This window comes from Grammomys surdaster, unplaced genomic scaffold (genome assembly GCF_004785775.1).
Source record: "Grammomys surdaster isolate TR1022 unplaced genomic scaffold, NIH_TR_1.0 66, whole genome shotgun sequence".
Lineage (NCBI taxonomy): Eukaryota > Metazoa > Chordata > Mammalia > Rodentia > Muridae > Grammomys > Grammomys surdaster.
The window spans coordinates 20,267,196-20,284,500 of NW_021604568.1; the positions used below are offsets into that span (position 1 = coordinate 20,267,196).

Consider the following 17,305-nt stretch of genomic DNA (forward strand, 5'->3'; position numbering starts at 1 on the left):
GAGTTCCTGGGGAGTGGTATCCCCCTTGCCTCACTTTGTGACAGAGATCTAGAGAATCTGCAGCCAGTCCCTAGCAAGATCCTGCCAGACAAGATTCTAGAGAGGTGAGCTGATATGGAACAGAGGATGCATTTCATTGTGATTTGATCTTTGTACTGGAAACATTGGAGTCTGAGAAAGGTTTACAACACAGCATGTCCTGCCTACATCTAACATTAATGATGGGTGCTGGACAAATAGCCAGCTGCACATAGCTGGTTGTGCCCAAGGATATCATTCCTACAATCCAGCACTGTGATGCAGATGCAAGTGAAGTGGCACAGTGACAAGAGTCTCAGCAGACATTTCATTCTGTAAACAATCCATTTGATTATGGCTAAACTCACAGGACAGGAGCTGAAGACCAGAGCTGGAACTGGGCAGGTTAGGATTGAGTCAATGCCGCAGGCCCTGGCTGGGGTTTTCCAATGGGTCTCAGGCAAGCCAGAGTCTCTGCTTCTCTAGCTGCAAAAAGGGCCACTGGTCCCGGCTTTTTCTTTTTCAGATAGGTTACATGGAAGTAGTAACAGCAAAAAGTACCCTATTAGCTCAGGAAGTTATTTTTACTAGCTTCACTGTATTCCAAGTTTATTCATTGTATAGACTCTAGGCATGATGGCATTTTAGGACTTAAAAAACCTTTTGTGTGAGTGAGCATGTGACTTAGAAGAATGCTTACCTGGCATGAATAAAGAGGACAAATTGTCCTCTGTCTTCCATACATATTCCATGGCATGTGTGCTCACACATAGATAACCTTCCTCCCCATAATAAATAAATAAACTAGTTAATCAAACAAAAATATTTTTTAAAAAGTTGTCATGGCTATTGGAATTGTGAATACACCGTAACTTCATTGTGAATGCCTACACAGATCTATGTCAAAAGAAAAGAAAGTAGGAGGGAACTCTTAGTTGACAAGAAGAAGAGGGTCAGCATAAGTGGGAAGGGCATAAGAAAGGGTAATGGGGGAATATGGACACAATAGATTGATGAAGTTAAAAATAGAAAAGTAAGAAGGAGGGGAGTTCATTGCAATATTATTCACAGTAGCCAAGATGTTGGATTGACTTAGGTGTCCATCAAAAGATGAATGATAAGACAAATGGCCCATATACTATGGAGTACTGCCCTACCATAAAAAAAGTAAAACCATGCGATTTTCAGCAAGATGGGTGATAATGTAAAAGAGAATGCCACATGATTTTGTTAGTTTCATTCACATGTGGAAACAAAAGTAACTAATCAGAGGTAGAGAGCAGAAATTGGTTGGGTGCAAACGGTGGTGGGGATGGAGAGAGGCTAAAGGCACAGGATACGGTTGGACAGGAGGCATAGCTTCTGCTGTGATATTGCATTGGTTAACTGTGGTTGGCTGCCTCTTTTTTTTTTTTTTTTTTTTTTTTAGCTCAGGCTGGTGTGGAACTTACTATGTAACCAAGACCACTTAAATCTAATCCTCCTGCCTCTACCTCTCAAATGCTGGGATTACAGATATGTGTCACCATGTTTGATTTGACAACAATTAATTGTTTCAAGAAAACCAGTGGAGAGGGTTTTGATGTTTACAACATATAGAAATGGCAATGAATGTCATGATGCATGTGCTGATTCCTTGATCTAATCATTATACACTGTTTCGCTGTATTGAAATGTCACATACCCTAAAACATGCACACTTATATAGCAATTTCAATATATTTATAACTTTAAAAATAAAAGTACTAGAATGTAGGGAAAGGTGGCCAGTGGTGGCTCACGCCTTTAATCCCAGCACTTGGGAGGCAGAGGCAGGCAGATTTCTGAGTTCGAGGCCAGCCTGGTTTACAGAGTGAGTTCCAGGACAGCCAGGGCTACATAGAGAAACCCTGTCTTGAAACAAAACAAACCAAAAAAAAAAAAACCCCAAAAAACAAAAAACAAAAAAAAAAAGAATGTAGGGAAAGGAATGCCTCACCAGCTGCCCACTAGTAATTTGGCATGCATATTTCACTTAAGGATAAGGAAACAACATTAGAGAGATCCACTTTAAAATACTAGTGTCCTCTGGCTTGGAATCTGTAACTCTTTTTCTTTCTGGAGAGTTGTTTTGCTTCTTCATTGGTTTTTTTTTTGTGTGTGTTTTTTGTTGTTGTTGTTGTTTTTTTGTTTTCTTCTGTTTTTGTTTTTACCATCCTCAGGGCTTTGTTCAAATGATGTATCATCTTTAAGATGTTTGAGACTTTGGCAAGATGTTCCACTCCTATTTTCATTCTACTCTAGTCTTTGTTTTTGTTCCTCACTCTTGATTGGGTTGTCCTCCTTGGTGAGAATGGGCCTTTGGTGTCTCTGGATCACAGTGTTCTCTTGGTGTTAGAAGCTAAGTATTGTATACAGTTGTTAAATGGGCGTGCCTCCTCCAGTGCTGGCTGGTATTATAGCTGTGTGAATCTATTCTTTGTTTTTGGAGTTTACAAACCTGTGGGGCAAAGGCCTCTGATGCTCAGAACTCATTGATGGCCAGCAAGGTTGACGGTAGGGAAGGGAAAGGAAAAGTGAAGGAGCTCTGAGCATGTGAATATCAATCTGTATATACTGGATTTGTCTGTCTGCTTACTGACTTCCTCTTTGTTTCAGGACTTAGAAAACAATAGGTGTTTGTTTAATAAATGTGTTAAATGGATAGATGATCTGTAAACTATACCCTATTTCCCTGATGTTGGCCTAAATTGTGAGAGGTAGGTGAGCCAGGCCAAGGATTATTCAGAGTCCTACTTAAAGTGGACAGCCATCTACTGCCTCTCTCTGTGTCACTGCCCTGATGACATGGTGGGTTCCTACCTGTCTGGGACAGCCCATAGCTTTTTCCTGGTCATGAAGCACCGTTCATCACAGGCAGTGTGCTGATTTCTCTCACTCTTCTTGGCCCTCTTCAGGCACCAGGCTCATGCTTCCGCATCTTCTGGACACTCAAGTCCAGTAGTGGGAGGAGACTGCAGTGTTTGTGTTACTAGTCCATACTTTGGGTGTTCCCTTGACCTTTTCTTTAAACAAGGCTTTCTGCCCCCAAGCCTTCTTTTGGGTCACATTCCCAGAGAGTTTGCTGATGAGGGCCAAGGCTGCTTCACAAAACATGCTTTCCCCACCCCTCCTTTGACCTTAACACCCTTCCCCCCTCCAACACTTGTATTTTTAACTTCATGAGAAAATACAGGAAGAAAGCAGATTTTATTTTCAGAAACTATCATTTTTCCAAATTCTTTCTACTTAAAAAACAGGTTCTGGGGTGGAGTGAGAAGACTGACAAAGAGTATGTATTAGTTGTGACAAAATACTTGACAGCTACTTAAGGAAGGAGAGTTTTGTCTTGATTCACAGTTTAAGAGCACAGGCCAACATGGTAGGAACTGCAAGAACTCAAAGCACCTGCTCACATTGTATCCACAGTCAGAAAGCAGAGAGAAATGAGTGTTGGTGGTCAGTTTTCTTCCACCTTTTATTTAGTCCCAGATCCCAGCCCTTGGGATGGTTCTCTTTCCTGTGTCTCCTGTGTCTCAGCCACCCACATTTATATTAAACCTTTCATAGACATACCCAAGAGGCAAATTTCCATAGTAATTCTAAATCTAATGAGGTTGGCAGTGAATATGAACAATTATAGGTTGTTTGGTTCTTATTTTAGTGTGTTAACCCAGAGCTGTGCTGTGAGTATTTAGCAGTCTTCTCTTTCACAGCTTTCTACATGCTGTGCTTGTCATGAAGATTTCTGAGTACTTCTGTCATTCCCTCTTCCCTCTCTCCCTCCCTCCCTCCCTCCCTCCCTCCCTCCCTCCCTCCCTCCCTCCTTCCCTCTCTCTCTACTTTCTTAAGACCCAAGACTGGACTAGGCCCACAGAAGTCTGTAAGAAAACATTTTGATATGCAGCATCAAGTGTTTGTTGTCTTTGTATTAGGGTAGAATGGAGGAAAGTCTTGAGAACCAGAGAGGGTTGGTAACCTGGTAACTTGGTTTTACTACTTGGGCCATGATAGGTAGAGTGGAGAAGAAAGGACTTCCTGTGTTCTTGGCCTTCTAGTACTTATCTTCATGGTGTCCCTGAAGGTTATTTGAGCACCAACCCCTCTGGCCTGACCCAGATATTCTTCTTTTTCTTTCTTTCTTTTTTTTTTTGTTTTTTCGAGACAGGGTTTCTCTGTGTAGCCCTAGCTGTCCTGGAACTCACTCTGTAGACCAGGCTGGCCTTGAACTCAGAAATCCGCCTGCCTCTGCCTCCCAAGTACCGGGATTAAAGGCATGCGCCACCACCACCCAGCCCCAGATATTCTTCTTTTTGTTTTCCATCGTTAGCTAGGTTCTTGTTTAGCCTTTTCAGGACCTGGGAGATTACATACCTGTGTGTCAGCAAAGGTAAGTGTTACATACCTTTGTTTCTAATATTTAAAACTTGGAGTTCAGCAAGGATTCTTGGATGGAGAGTGACTTCAGAGAGTTTGTACTTAACAGAGGAGGGGAATTAGTGAGAGACAGCTTCTCCAACTCAGTTGTCCTTGTAGTTAATGTCTTCCCTTAATGCCTTCTATCCTGTGTCTTCTTTGGTCTTGACTCATGCCTTTTTCACCCTTACTTGAGATGGTGTTTCCCCAAGGTTCCCTCTTCACTGTGCTTGCTAGTACCTTGAGGATTCAAAATCTCCCTTGACTTTGTCTCCCTCCCACACAATGACTCCTTCATGTTCCTCAGTCTTCCTTCTCCTTTCCAGGCTCCTCATTGTCCAGATTCTCAAGGGCCCAGTGATTGACCTACCTGTTCTTCAGGTGATACTGAAGTTCATCTTGTGGGGATGCCAATTATCATCCCAGCTCTAGAGGTTTTTATAGGCTTTTGTTGGGACTTGGTCATCATTTTCTTTTCTGCTATCTGTACTGAGTCTTTCTGGGGTGGGTTACTCTACTCCCTCTGTTCCCAGAAGTGAGAGTGAAGCTGATTCCTGAAGAAGCCCATGGTAGAAGGGAGGAAGGGAGAAGGTATCAGTAATCAGGATCTTTGCAGAAGGTTGATATTTGAGTTGGCTTTTGGAGAATGAGTAAACTTTAGGTTGGTTGTAAATGGGAGCAGAAGACCAAAATATGGAAACCCCTAAGCTGGCTTTAGTCTAAATGAAGAAAAAAAAAAAACAACACAGGGTGACTTCACAGTGTTAGGCTCAGCACAGTGGCACCGTTTATATTGCAGTTAAGATGCTGTAAGGCTGCTGATGTATAACATCATGACTGCCACCCAAGGATGCAGCCTCCAGCGCTAGCACTGTTCTTGGTTAAGAGTTTCCTCAGGGGTCTTCCTCAGTTGTGCATTTCTTCCAAATTGTGGTAGAATCTTTTCTCAGGCTCAGTGTGCTGGTGCTAAGGAGGCCTGTCTCCTTGTCCCCATGGTGACTGGTAACCAGACCTTGTGTTGGTTTTGGTTTTTCTAATTTGAGGTTGTGGGATCCCCTGGTTGTGGCTGAGGTTTTTCTTCTCTTGAAACCCCAACTGTGGTGTGGCCATGAGGTGGAGCCTAGAGATGCTGGAACCTGCTATAGACCACAAACCCCACATTCCCTGGGCAGTACACCATGCCTCTTCATGCTCTACTCTGGAAGTTTTGAGTTCTTATAGCTGGAAACTGCGGTACCACGGAATTTTTTTTTGGTTAGAACTGTGTGTCTTCATCTCGCCACATCCAGTCCTGCAGAGGCAAGGACTGCTGGGAGGCCTAGTATGTGCTGAGACTCCTGGTCTCACTACAGCTTCTGCCTGTTCATTGAGATCTTCTGTTACAACCGAGGCCCCTAATAAAAGTGCCAATAAAAGAGCAAACTACTAGGCAGACCGATTGATGTAGAAATAGTCTGTTTTGAGTCTGTTTTGCCTGTAGCTCCTCTGACTTCTCTCTCTGCCCACCTCATCTCTGTATTACTGAGTTTTGTCAGGGTACTCCCTGGCCTGATTCTTGATATATCAGACTATCAAGAATATCAGTGGAGTGTGAATGACCCAATCTTATGTGACCTTGGGCTCTTCCTGAGTCTCTGAGCTGGCTCTTCCAGATACCCTGGGTTGGCTCCGCCATGTAGTAGAATCAGGGTTGGATAAGAAGCTGCTCTGTGTTCCTAGAACTCTCTACCTCTTTATCCTGACCATCTCTGGAGTTATATGTCTAGTTGGGAAGTCCCCAAACACTCAGACCCAAGACCCAAGATGGTGTTTGTAAATGAGAATGGTCCCTATAAGTTTATAGGTTTGACTAGTTGGTCCCTAGTTGGTGGAGATATTTGGGAAGAATTAGGAGGTGTGGCCTTGTTGGACTTGCAACATTCCCCGTGTGCTTTCTCTGCCTCATACTTGTGGATCAAGATGTGAGCTCTCAGCTGTTCTTACCATACCTTTGCTCTGCCATCATGGACTTTAACACTCTGGAACTAAGCCCAGTTAAAACTCTTTTATAAGCTCACTTGGTCATCGTGTTTTATTGTAGCAATAGAAAAGTAACTAAGACAAAGGCCATGCCTCCTAAAAGTTCCTGGTAGTCCTTGACCAAAGAAGAATGGACTTTAGTTATCCAGAGTCCATGGCTTATACTTACTTAGGAGATTGTGGTGCACATATGCTTTTGGCAGCCCCTTCTGTGAGGCTTTCTTCTAAATAAGTTCATCTGGGATAGTAATTGTGTATGGGGTAGCTGAGTCTTTAGAACTCACCTGAATGGAAAGACCTAAGTAAAGTCTAGCCACACACACTTCTCAGGCAGCATTGTAGCATTGCAGTCTAGGTGCTGGCTGGGAGTATGTGAGTCATTGGCCTTTTGTGCCTGGAAATACAACAGAGCGACCTATGACACAGCATTAGGACATGTAAGAACCTCTCAGACCATGGCCAGAATGTTTTGAGAACATCTCTGATTCCTACAGCTTTTCTATCTGTTATGCAGTTTGCATAATAGAATGACTCAGCATGATGAGAATCTATAACAAACTGGTCCCTTGCATAGGCATAGGATAGACCTTACCATACCATAGGCCTTTAATTTGTAGATGGAACCTTGCCAGGAAGTCTCAGGTCTGTGTACACTGGGTCTCTATCAGCAGTATTCCAAACAACTTTGAAGGATTAGCAGATGGCTTCTGTGGCTCTCCCATGTCACCTCTAGCCACCATTGGTACTTTTGTTCTAACTTGCTTGCGTGGCCTCCTTTCCATTCACAGTGATGGAACCTATCAGACTGTTGCAGACTCCAGGCAAGACCATGATGCATGGTCTCAAGAGAGAAGATGAGCCAGTCAGTCATATTTCCTCAGGGACATTATAACCAGGACAGGAAGATAGAAAGCTGGTGAAAGGTCGTGAGAACTCTGTGGATTTAATAGTAGCTAAGTATCATAGGATGCAAGGCAGTCAAGACACAGACAAATGGAACAGTTGTCATGACAAGTCAGAGCCTTGATCACCAAATTTTGGAACTGGGAGAATTATTTTCAGTAGACATGTTCAAACTCCTGTATGTTTTTATAGATCCTATTTAGAAGTAGGTGGGGTGATGAGAAACCAGAGAACAAGAAGTTTCTAGGAAGTGCAAGCAGTTATCCTTTACATCAGACTCACAGGCTTCTGGTCTCTCTGAGTAGAACAGTCGAAACATGAATTTCTAACCATGACCTTGGGCTGCTGCTCCAAGAAGTGCTGTAATAACAACAGAAGAACTAGAAGAAAACTTTCTCTGGGCGGCAGTGGCACACGCCTTTAATCCCAGCACTTGGGAGGCAGAGACAGGTGGATTTCTGTGTTTGAGGCCAGCCTGGTCTACAGAGTGAGTTCCAGGACAGCCAAGGCTACACAGAGGAACCCTGTCTCGAAACAAACAAACAAACAAACAAACAAACAAGCAAAAAAGAAAAAGAAGAAGAAAACTTTACCCAAAGCTTTTTCCAGCTTCCCCTTTCACTCATTTCTTTTTTATTCTTTCTTTTTTTTATTGGATATTTTATTTGCATTTCAGATGCTATCTTCCCCCCCTCCCCCCCAGAAACTCTCTATCCCATCCTCCCTCTTCCTGCTTCTATGAGGATGTGCCCCCACCTACCCCCTCCCACCTCCCCATCCTCGAATTTTCCCCCACTGGGCATCCAGCCTTCATGGGACCAAGGATCTCCTTTTCCACCTAGGCCGACAAAGGCCATCCTCCCCTACATATACAACTGGAGTCATGGGTCCCTCCCTATGTGCTTCCAGGCTGGTGGTTTAGACCCTGGGAGCTCTGGTTGGTTGGTATTGTTGCTCTCCCCATGGGGCCCACAAGCCCTTTTAGCTCCTTCAGTCTTCTCTCTAACTCCTCCATTGGGAACTCCTTGATCAGTTCAATGGTTAGCTGTGAGCTTCTGCCCCTGAATATGTCAGACTCTAGCACCCATGGTACCTTCTCCAAAATCGACCATATAATTGGTCACAAAACAGGCCTCAACAGATACAAAAAGACTGAAATAATCTCTTGCATCCTTCAGATCACCACGGACTAAGTGTCTCCCAAGTGCTGGGATTAAAGGCATGCGCTCCACCACTGCTCGACTGGCATACTTTCCTACTGAAGGGTTTATCATTTTGTTGGCTCCCTCCTTCCTTCTGGCACTCCCTAATCAGAGGAAGAGGAGATTATTACTTGGTGGCTAAGAAAGCAGAAGCAAGAAGGTAGTATTTGTTAAGAAATGCCTCCAGAGACTGCACCATGAAGGACCTGGCAGGAAACTGAGGCTCCTTGGGTCCAGAAACACATATACTTTCTTAGTGTCCCCCCTTCCAGGCTTTGCCCCTGTACTCCTTCCCGTTCAAGCTTAAGGCCTATCCTCTTTGTGGCCTTCCTTCCCTAGAGCCATGAACAAGCATAATTCAACTGGCACCTCAGCCCTACATTTTGTCCCTTTCTTATTCTGTAGTGGGAGCTATCCTACCCATCTCTAGGCCATCTTCCTTCTGAGGCCACCTACTTCCATGCTTCCTCTCTGGCTGTGACCACTATGCTCTGGTGTTTCATGGAGCTTTAATACTTGGAATGAGCTGTAACCTTCATAGTGACAGAGACTGGGTTGTCTTTACAGGCTATAGGGCTACAATGGAGAAGCCAATAAAGACAGAGGCTCAAGGCTGCTTGCATCCTTAGATGACTGTGAGCTAGTGCTTGCAGTTGTGACAGTGTTGATTTGGTGAGCTTCTCTCACTAAGCACAGGATTTCCATCTGTAAGTGAGACTCAAGATACAGCTGGTATAGAGGCCTACAGTAAAAGAGAGGTTGTTATCAATGCCACAAGCAATCATTTTCTTTCCCTGCTAAGCAGCTATGAAGAAAGCTTGCAGTTACTGGGTATTGTGTTAACCACATCATTTGTCTCCCTTCACCCCTTTAAGGAGTGCCAGACAGGGCTCTGCTTTTCAAAGACATCATGAAAAGGGGATGTTGGAGCTATACTGAGAGGCCAGGTGTGACTTTGGTAGATAGAGCGGTAGGAAAGGTAAAGACTGCAAGGAATATGTGCCTGAGATGAAGCACACATTCACATCTAATCAGCAGATGCTGAGTATTTACCATGGGGTGAGAAAGAATGGTAGAAAATGCAAGACCAGTTATCTATCTTAGTTAGGATTTCGTTGCTGTGAAGAGACACCATGACCATGGCAACTCTTTTTAAAGATTAACTTATTTATTTTATATGAGTACACTGTCACTGTCTTCAGACACATGAGAAGAGGGCATTGGATCCCTATTTCAGATGGTTATGAGACACCATGTGGTTGCTGGAGATTGAACTCAGGACTTCTGGAAGAGCAGTCAGTGCTCTCAACTGCTGAGCCATCTCTCCAGCCCCATGACAACTCTTATAAGGACAACAATTAATTGGGGCTGGCTTACAGGTTCTGAGGTTCAGTCTATTATCATCAAGGCAGGAGCATAACAGTGTCCAGGCAGGCATAGTGCAGGAGGAGCTGAGAGTGTTGCATCTTCATCTGAAGGCCACTAGGGAAGACTAGCTTCCAAACAGCTAAGAATGCTTCTAATGCTTCTGCCTCCCTTCATTCCAGGAAGGACCTTTTATTAGTTGTTTTTGTATTGTTGAGACCTGTAAAAAACAACATAAGGAAGGAAATATTTATTTTTGTTCAGGGTTTCAGAGGGTTCAGACCCTTTGAAGATGGCTGGGAGAACATGGTTGAATAGAGAACTTACATCACAGTGAACCAGAACACAGAGAAAAGAGGAAACTGATACTACCATGGCTTAATTGTTTTTCATTTTCTTTACCTCCAGCCCATGGAACCATGCCACCTCTTCAGTGTAAGACTTTTCACTTCAAGTAATACTCTTTGGAAATACCCTCATAGAAACACTCAGAAGTGCACTTTACCAGTCTTCTAGGTGATTTTAAATGTAGTGAAGTTGACAATGATTAGCCATTATAGACCTATCTGGGTAATTTAAGAAAATGTTTCTATTATTGCCTATAATTCTGTCCTTAACCTTACCCACCTCTGTGTAATTTAGCATATTCACAGATTCCTAGGATTAGGACATCTTTGGGTAACATTATTCTGTCTTCCACAATCTGTCAGCCTTGTTCTGGAAGCCGAATCTTTATGTCTGGGAGTCATGTGCGTACATGCATGTTCGTGTGCGTGTGCGTGTGCGTGTGCGTGTGCGTGTGTGTGTGTGTGTGTGTGTGTATTTGGTTCAGGACATGTGTCTGGCTTAATCTAAAGCCCAGCACTTGGTGGAGAGGCTCATGGGGTGAAATGCAAGCTTTGAAGCTTTGGGCAGCACTGACATCAGTGGCATTTTTCCATCTCTGCAGGGGGCGGAGGAAAGCGCAAAGGGAAAAGCAAGAAGTGGAAGGAAATCCTGAAGTTTCCTCACATCAGCCAGTGTGAAGACCTCCGAAGGACCATAGGTAAGGAGTACATTAGCTGCCAAGGCCTCTGTACAACTAGGCCAGTGCAATTCAACTAAGCAGATACAGAAAATCTGGCTCCATCTGATATCTTTGTTAATAGGCCTAAAGGTATAACCAGCATTTGATCACTATTATGTGTGTGCCAGGACAAACTTTTACTTTCAGATATTCTTTGAGGTAAGTGCTGTTTTTCCTGGATCCCATACATTCTGCTCTTGGAAGACAACTCTTGCACTTAGGAGGTTGATATTCATGGTGGAACCAGTAGCCCATTGACTCAGCCTAGTTGTCTTTATCTAGCCCCGACATGGCCACCTCCAACAATAGCCTTTGTTTAGTTCCTGTAGGGACATAGCAAACACATCAAATTGGTCAAGTCAACATAGCATATTCCTTCCATCCAGATGAAAGAAGTCTGCATATTTTGCTGTATTGGGTTCATTTGCTTTTTAAGAGTATAAAAACATACAAATATGAAATTCAGGTACTTCTGGTTCCAAACAAGGGGGAGTAGATGCAGTGTTCTTTGTCCTTTCTATCAAGGGCAGTCGAAAACTCCAGGAAACATAGAAGATTCTGGAATGTAGAGAGTAGGCAGATGAGTGAGACCATTGAAATATAAAGAATAAAAGATTTTGGTTTTTGCTTCTGTTATGTCCCTGATAGGGTATTGGGGTTGGGGGTGGGGATGACAAAGCCTAATATGTTAGTGCAAACTGACAAAAGGCCCTTACTTCTTTCTTCACCAGGAAAAATAATAAATAAATAAAGAACCAACCTATCCTTTCTAGAAAGGAACAGATAGAACTGGAGAGTTGACTCAGTGGTTAAGAGCACTGGCTACTCTTCCAGAGGATTTAGGTTTGATTCCCAGAACCCATTGTAACTCTAGTTCCAGAAAACTCAATGCCTTCTAGCTACCTTGAATACCAGGAATCATGTACATGATTTTATGTGTGTGTGTGTGTGTGTGTGTGTGTGTGTGTGTGTGTGTGTGTGCACGTGCGTAGACAAAATATCTATCACAGAAAATAAGTAAAAAGTAAATATTTAGAAGGAACCAGGCAATGCAGCTGGGAATCTATGGACACAGTGAAGACCTGCTTCTTTGGCTTACACCTGCAATGACAAACCTACTTCCAGACCTTGACTCATATAGCCTCTATCTCAGTCAGTACAAACCACTATTGCAAATAACATGGGTTGGGTGGCTTAAACATTAGATGTTCATTTTTATTTGTTTCTAAATATTCAAGATGAAGGATCGTTTCTGCTTTGTAGATGGTTTCCTTGTGTCCTTCATAGTAGAAGAAAACACAGTTTCTCATTCCTCTTCATGTCAGGGCTCTGATCCTATTCATAGGGCTCCCTTCTTAATCCATTGTGTTGGATATTAGGATTCAGCATGTGTAACTTGATTTGGATGCAGACATTCAGTTCATTAGCAATCTGTTCCTAGAATCAAAGGTCAGCATTTCTTCTTATTTACTTCTGTTCTCTGAAGGACTTCTTATTTGAGAGAAACTGTTCTTACCCAGACTCTAGCCGTACACAAATTTCATCAAAGTTTAGGGGCTCAGATACCTTAATTATACTCTTCTTTCCTATGGGGCTCCCTGCTTATCCTTCACCTTGTTTTTTCCCTATTCTATTCACTTCTGATTTGGACAGCTGGGAACACAAGATTATGCTCTTGGAGTCTCTTGAATCATGGACTCTCACCCAACAGCTCCAGCCCAGTTTAAGTCCTTTCACAGGTCTCTTGGTAGAGCCTATACCTATACTGTGTATGAGAACCAGGCCTGCCATGTGAAAACAACTCTCGATTCTCTGAGAGTGTGTTGAAAAGCCTGTGTAATGATGCAGTGGGGAAGAGGGTGGAAAAAACAAGAAGGCAGATGTAAGCAGAGGGTCTGTCGCATATGGGCCTGGGCCAGGAGTTGAGCCTTCTGCCTGTTTATAGTCTGTCGCTGTGGTGTTTGCCCAGCAGCTGCTGGGGTCCTGCTGGAAGGCTTTCTTACATAAAAATCCCATTTCTTTTCTAGACCAATACACAAACCAAACAGTGGCAAACACCAAGTTTGTTTTTCTTGTGGACACATGAGCTCATTTTTCTGAAGCTCCCTGGGAAGATGTCCCAGGACAGGCACTGAAAAGGGCCAACTGGGCAGTGTGAGGTGGTGCAGTGGGAAGGCTGTGCATCAGAGAAAGGAGCCAAACTGACAAAAACCCTGAGATACTTCCTCTTTAGAACCATTTAGAACAGTGGTTGCTAAAAGCCACAGACTTCTCCTGCCTTCAGCATTGCCTTGGGCAGCCACAGATCATCCCTACCCAGCCCCCTAGATGAGTTAGATACTAACAGTTATTCCTCTGTTACACCCCCACCTCACATTCATTTTTCTATCTTGCTTGGAATGAACCTCTAACTCTGACCTGTGGGTTGTAGGTCATGGGTGACAAAAAGCTTTGGCTGGGTGAAGCCTGAGGACCCCTTTTCAGAATTATACTTTTTCATATGCAAGATAGAATATACAGAGTTACCAAGGAAGCCAGTTCTTTTAATATACAGTTACTAAATACTTTTAAAATGTAAAATTTAGAAATGTATGTGCTTTTTTATTAATGCTTGAAATAACAAGGTCTAAAAGCTGGTTAATAGCTATTGTGTATTTGCATCTGTGATGAGCATAAGTGGTATTTTTGGATATCTGCAGCAATTATGATATGAGTAGATTTGCAGTTTCTGTTGGTAACAAGTCCCAGGCACTGCTAATATCACTGTGGGTATTGTATACCTTTGTGGTCAAAGGAAGTGTGAATTTTTGGTAGACCTTGATGAAAGGCTAGATGATATTTTTTTCTGCAGGAGAACACAGTCCCTTGTCATCACAGTCTCGACTTTGCCTTCTGCAGTCCATCCTTAGTGCCCTTGGGTCACTCCCTCCTTTCACAGATGCTCTGGACACTTTATTGTCCTGTGAATTCCTTAAGCTTGCTTTCAGCACTGGGGCCTTGGCCCTTGCTCTTCCTGCCACCTAGAATGTTCTTTCCCACACCTTGTTTTGCCCGAGGACTTTAAGGTCCCAGACTAAACATCACCTCCAATGGGGAGCCATCTAAAGAAGAGTCTGTTATAATTGTGTTCTTTCATATAGACCTGTTTATTGAATGATCTCTGTTCATAACCCCATTTGAAGTCTTCTTCATTTATTCATTTACTTGTATATTTTTTGTCTTCTCTACTGGACCAACTGTTCTGGGTTAGAAGTGGCTGTGTTTTACCTGCTTTACTCCTGAAGTACTGCTTGCCACATAATAGGGCTTATTAAATATTGGCTGGATAAAGATTGACACAAACTATTTAAAATTAGGACTCTTTTTTAAAAAGTTATGACGTATTTGCTATGACTAAATTTAACTTTAGCTAATGTTTTTGACTCAAAGTTATGAAAGTTTAGATTTAAGGGTTTAAACTTGAAAGTATCTAATTTAACACCTTTTCTACTCTCTTTTTTTTAAGATTTTTTTAAGGTTTATTTTATTTATTTATTTATTTATTTTTAATGTATGTGAATACACTGTAGCTGTATTCAGACACACCATAAGAGGGCATCAGATCTCATTATGGATGATTGTGAGCCACCATGTAGTTGCTGGGAATTGAATTCAGGACCTCTGGAAGAGCAGTCAGTGCTCTTAACCGCTGAGCCATCTCTCCAGCCTCCTTTTCTACTTTTATTCTCAAAGATTAAGAATGTTAGCATGGTGATATGCACCAAACCATGGTCTTTTGTGCACTGTTTAGGAAGGCAAGCCTGGGCTCTGGATCAGCCCATGACACTGTAAAGCTGCAACTTGAGTACTTAACACAGTGATGTTAGGTTAGCTTTGTAGAGAACCCCTAACTCAAGGAACTGGGAGCATATTATATAAAACTCCTTTTCCAGTTTATAATTAGTGGGCAGGGTCTCAGGGCTGAATGACCCACCTAGGACAGTATAATCTCTTGATTTTGAACTATAGCTTTCCACTACCTAGCACCATCAGCAAACATTAGGCCCTATGTTCCAAATAGTACTAGATCATAGAGACTCATTCACTCCAAGGAACAGATGTTTCCATCTCTCTCTTTATTGTGTCTTGTATGTTGTGCATTGCACACTTATCTACTTAGTAATATTTATTCTGTATTTGCTATGTGTCACTCACCAGGCAAAACATATTCTTTTTTTTTTTTCTTTCGAGACAGGGTTTCTCTTACACCCGGGCTGTCCTGGAACTCACTCTGTAGACCAGGCTGGCCTTGAACTCAGAAATCCACCTGCCTCTGCCTTCTAAATGCTGGGATTAAAGGCGTGCGCCACCACTGCCCGGCTGCAAACCATATTCTTGCCCCCCTGGAGTGTGATCATGGCTGAGCACAAGACAATGATTAACACAGAGATGTGATACCTGACAGAACATTCTATGATAGTGAGGGACCTGACAGAACATTCTATGATAGTGTTGAGATGGAGAATAGTGGCAAACATTTCCACCCATTAGAACATTCCTGGAAGAAGTAGCATCATTCCTAGCCTCCCATAACATTGTTATGTGAGGTTTTTCAAGGGCCTGAACCACCACACTTTCTCTCCATTAGAATCTTCACTGTGGTTCAGTGAGGTGGGTGGAGAAAAGAACAGATGGGTGGGAGGATGGATGATTGATGGACAGATGAAGTGGCTGTTTATATCTTACTCTCTTGGCCTAAACACCAGAACAGTGATTGGCAGTAATAAGTATTATGACAGGGATTCCTTCCTGTTTGTATCTGCTCTTCATGTGAGCCTCAGACATGAGCTAAGAGATTGCAGTCACAGCTGTATGAAAGAGAAGGATGGGGCTCAATTCCAATTTTATTAGTTAATAGGCTAATTGTTCACATAAGTTTGTTAGAGGACCCGAATCAAAGTTCTCAGAATGTCCAAAGCTTGAAAGACTGAAAACATCATCTTAAAGATAAAAGATTGTTAAGGACTGTAAATATTTCTCAGTGATGCAGATGGTTCTGTTGGGCAAAAGTGTGGCATTTTTATTTATTTAGCTCAGGATCATTGCATACTTTATTCTTTTATTTAAAAAAGAAAGTAAACGAGGACTTGAGTGAAAGGGTTGACTATTTCACCATTTGGCAATATTTCTGTAGGAAATATCCAAAAGCTATATAATAAATCAAAGCCTTGCCTAACCCCAGCAGGAGTAGCACTTGTAAGGAGGCTATTGAAAGAAAATGGCTACTGTGCCTAGTGTGTCACCATGTGCCCCAGCACTCATGGGCAGGAAGGCTGGGAGAACTGGAGTTGCTCTGTGGAGATAGCCACATACCAAAGTCTTAACTTTTTTCAGGAGCAACAGTGCTTAATTGGTGACATTCCCAGAGGCAAAGATAGGTTCACTATCAGGAAGGCCCCAAACCATACTGACTACTTTCAATTAGCCGTTCACTGGCTATTCATTCAACATCAATCAACAAATAATATGACCTGGGAATTATAGTGCTGGTTCTGAGTCCTTGGCCACCTGATGAAGTGATGTTGCTGGGTGGAATGGTCCCATCAGTGCTGACAGTGTCAGAGAGTTGCTCTGCTGTTTCCACTTGTGAGGGGTATACAACAAGTTGCTGATTTCTTTAAGTTACAGTTTCTTTGTATGGAGACATTTCTGTCAACTTGGTAGAGCCATTAGGTAGGCAACAGACTAGACTATCTCATGTTTATTATACTCATTACTGTCATCATGGTGGTGCTGATTTAAGGACCATTTGAAAAGACTTCTGAATTTCTTAGGAAAGTTGCACTGTGCCTGAGTGATGAATGGAGCACCAGTTTCTGACTGACACCAGAGAGTGAGTGAGTGAGTAGGTGGGTGAGTGAGTAGGTTCAGTGTCCCAGGGATTGGAATCATCTGAGCCCTCCTTTTCTTTTCCTTTTCCTTTTCCTTTTCCTTTTCCCTTTCCCTTTCCCTTTCCCTTTCCCTTTCCTTTCCTTTCCTTTCCTTTCCTTTTTCTTTCCTTTCCTTTTCTTTTCCCCTCCTTCTCCTCCTCTTCCTCCTCCTCCTCCTCCTCTTCCTCCTCCTCCTCCTCCTCCTCCTCCTCCTCTTCCTCCTCTTCTTCTTCTTCTTCTTCTTCTTCTTCTTCTTCTTCTTCTTTTTTTTTTGGTTTTTCGAGACAGGGTTTCTCTGTGTAGCCCTGGCTGTCCTGGAACTCACTCTGTAGACCAGGCTGGCCTTGAACTCAGAGATCCGCCTGCCTCTGCCTCCCAAGTGCTAGGAT

At 42.9% G+C, this 17,305-nt stretch overlaps 1 protein-coding gene across 2 annotated transcripts in view; it reads left to right on the top strand.

The window, feature by feature from the left end:
• Window positions 1-17,305, top strand: part of Grk5 (G protein-coupled receptor kinase 5) — a 175,584-nt gene that overhangs the window by 63,701 nt on the left and 94,578 nt on the right. For both annotated transcript variants that reach the window (XM_028773140.1, XM_028773147.1), the window contains exon 2: window positions 10,891-10,986. In XM_028773140.1, the coding sequence (XP_028628973.1) occupies window positions 10,891-10,986 (96 nt within the window). The remainder of the gene's footprint in view (window positions 1-10,890; window positions 10,987-17,305) is intronic.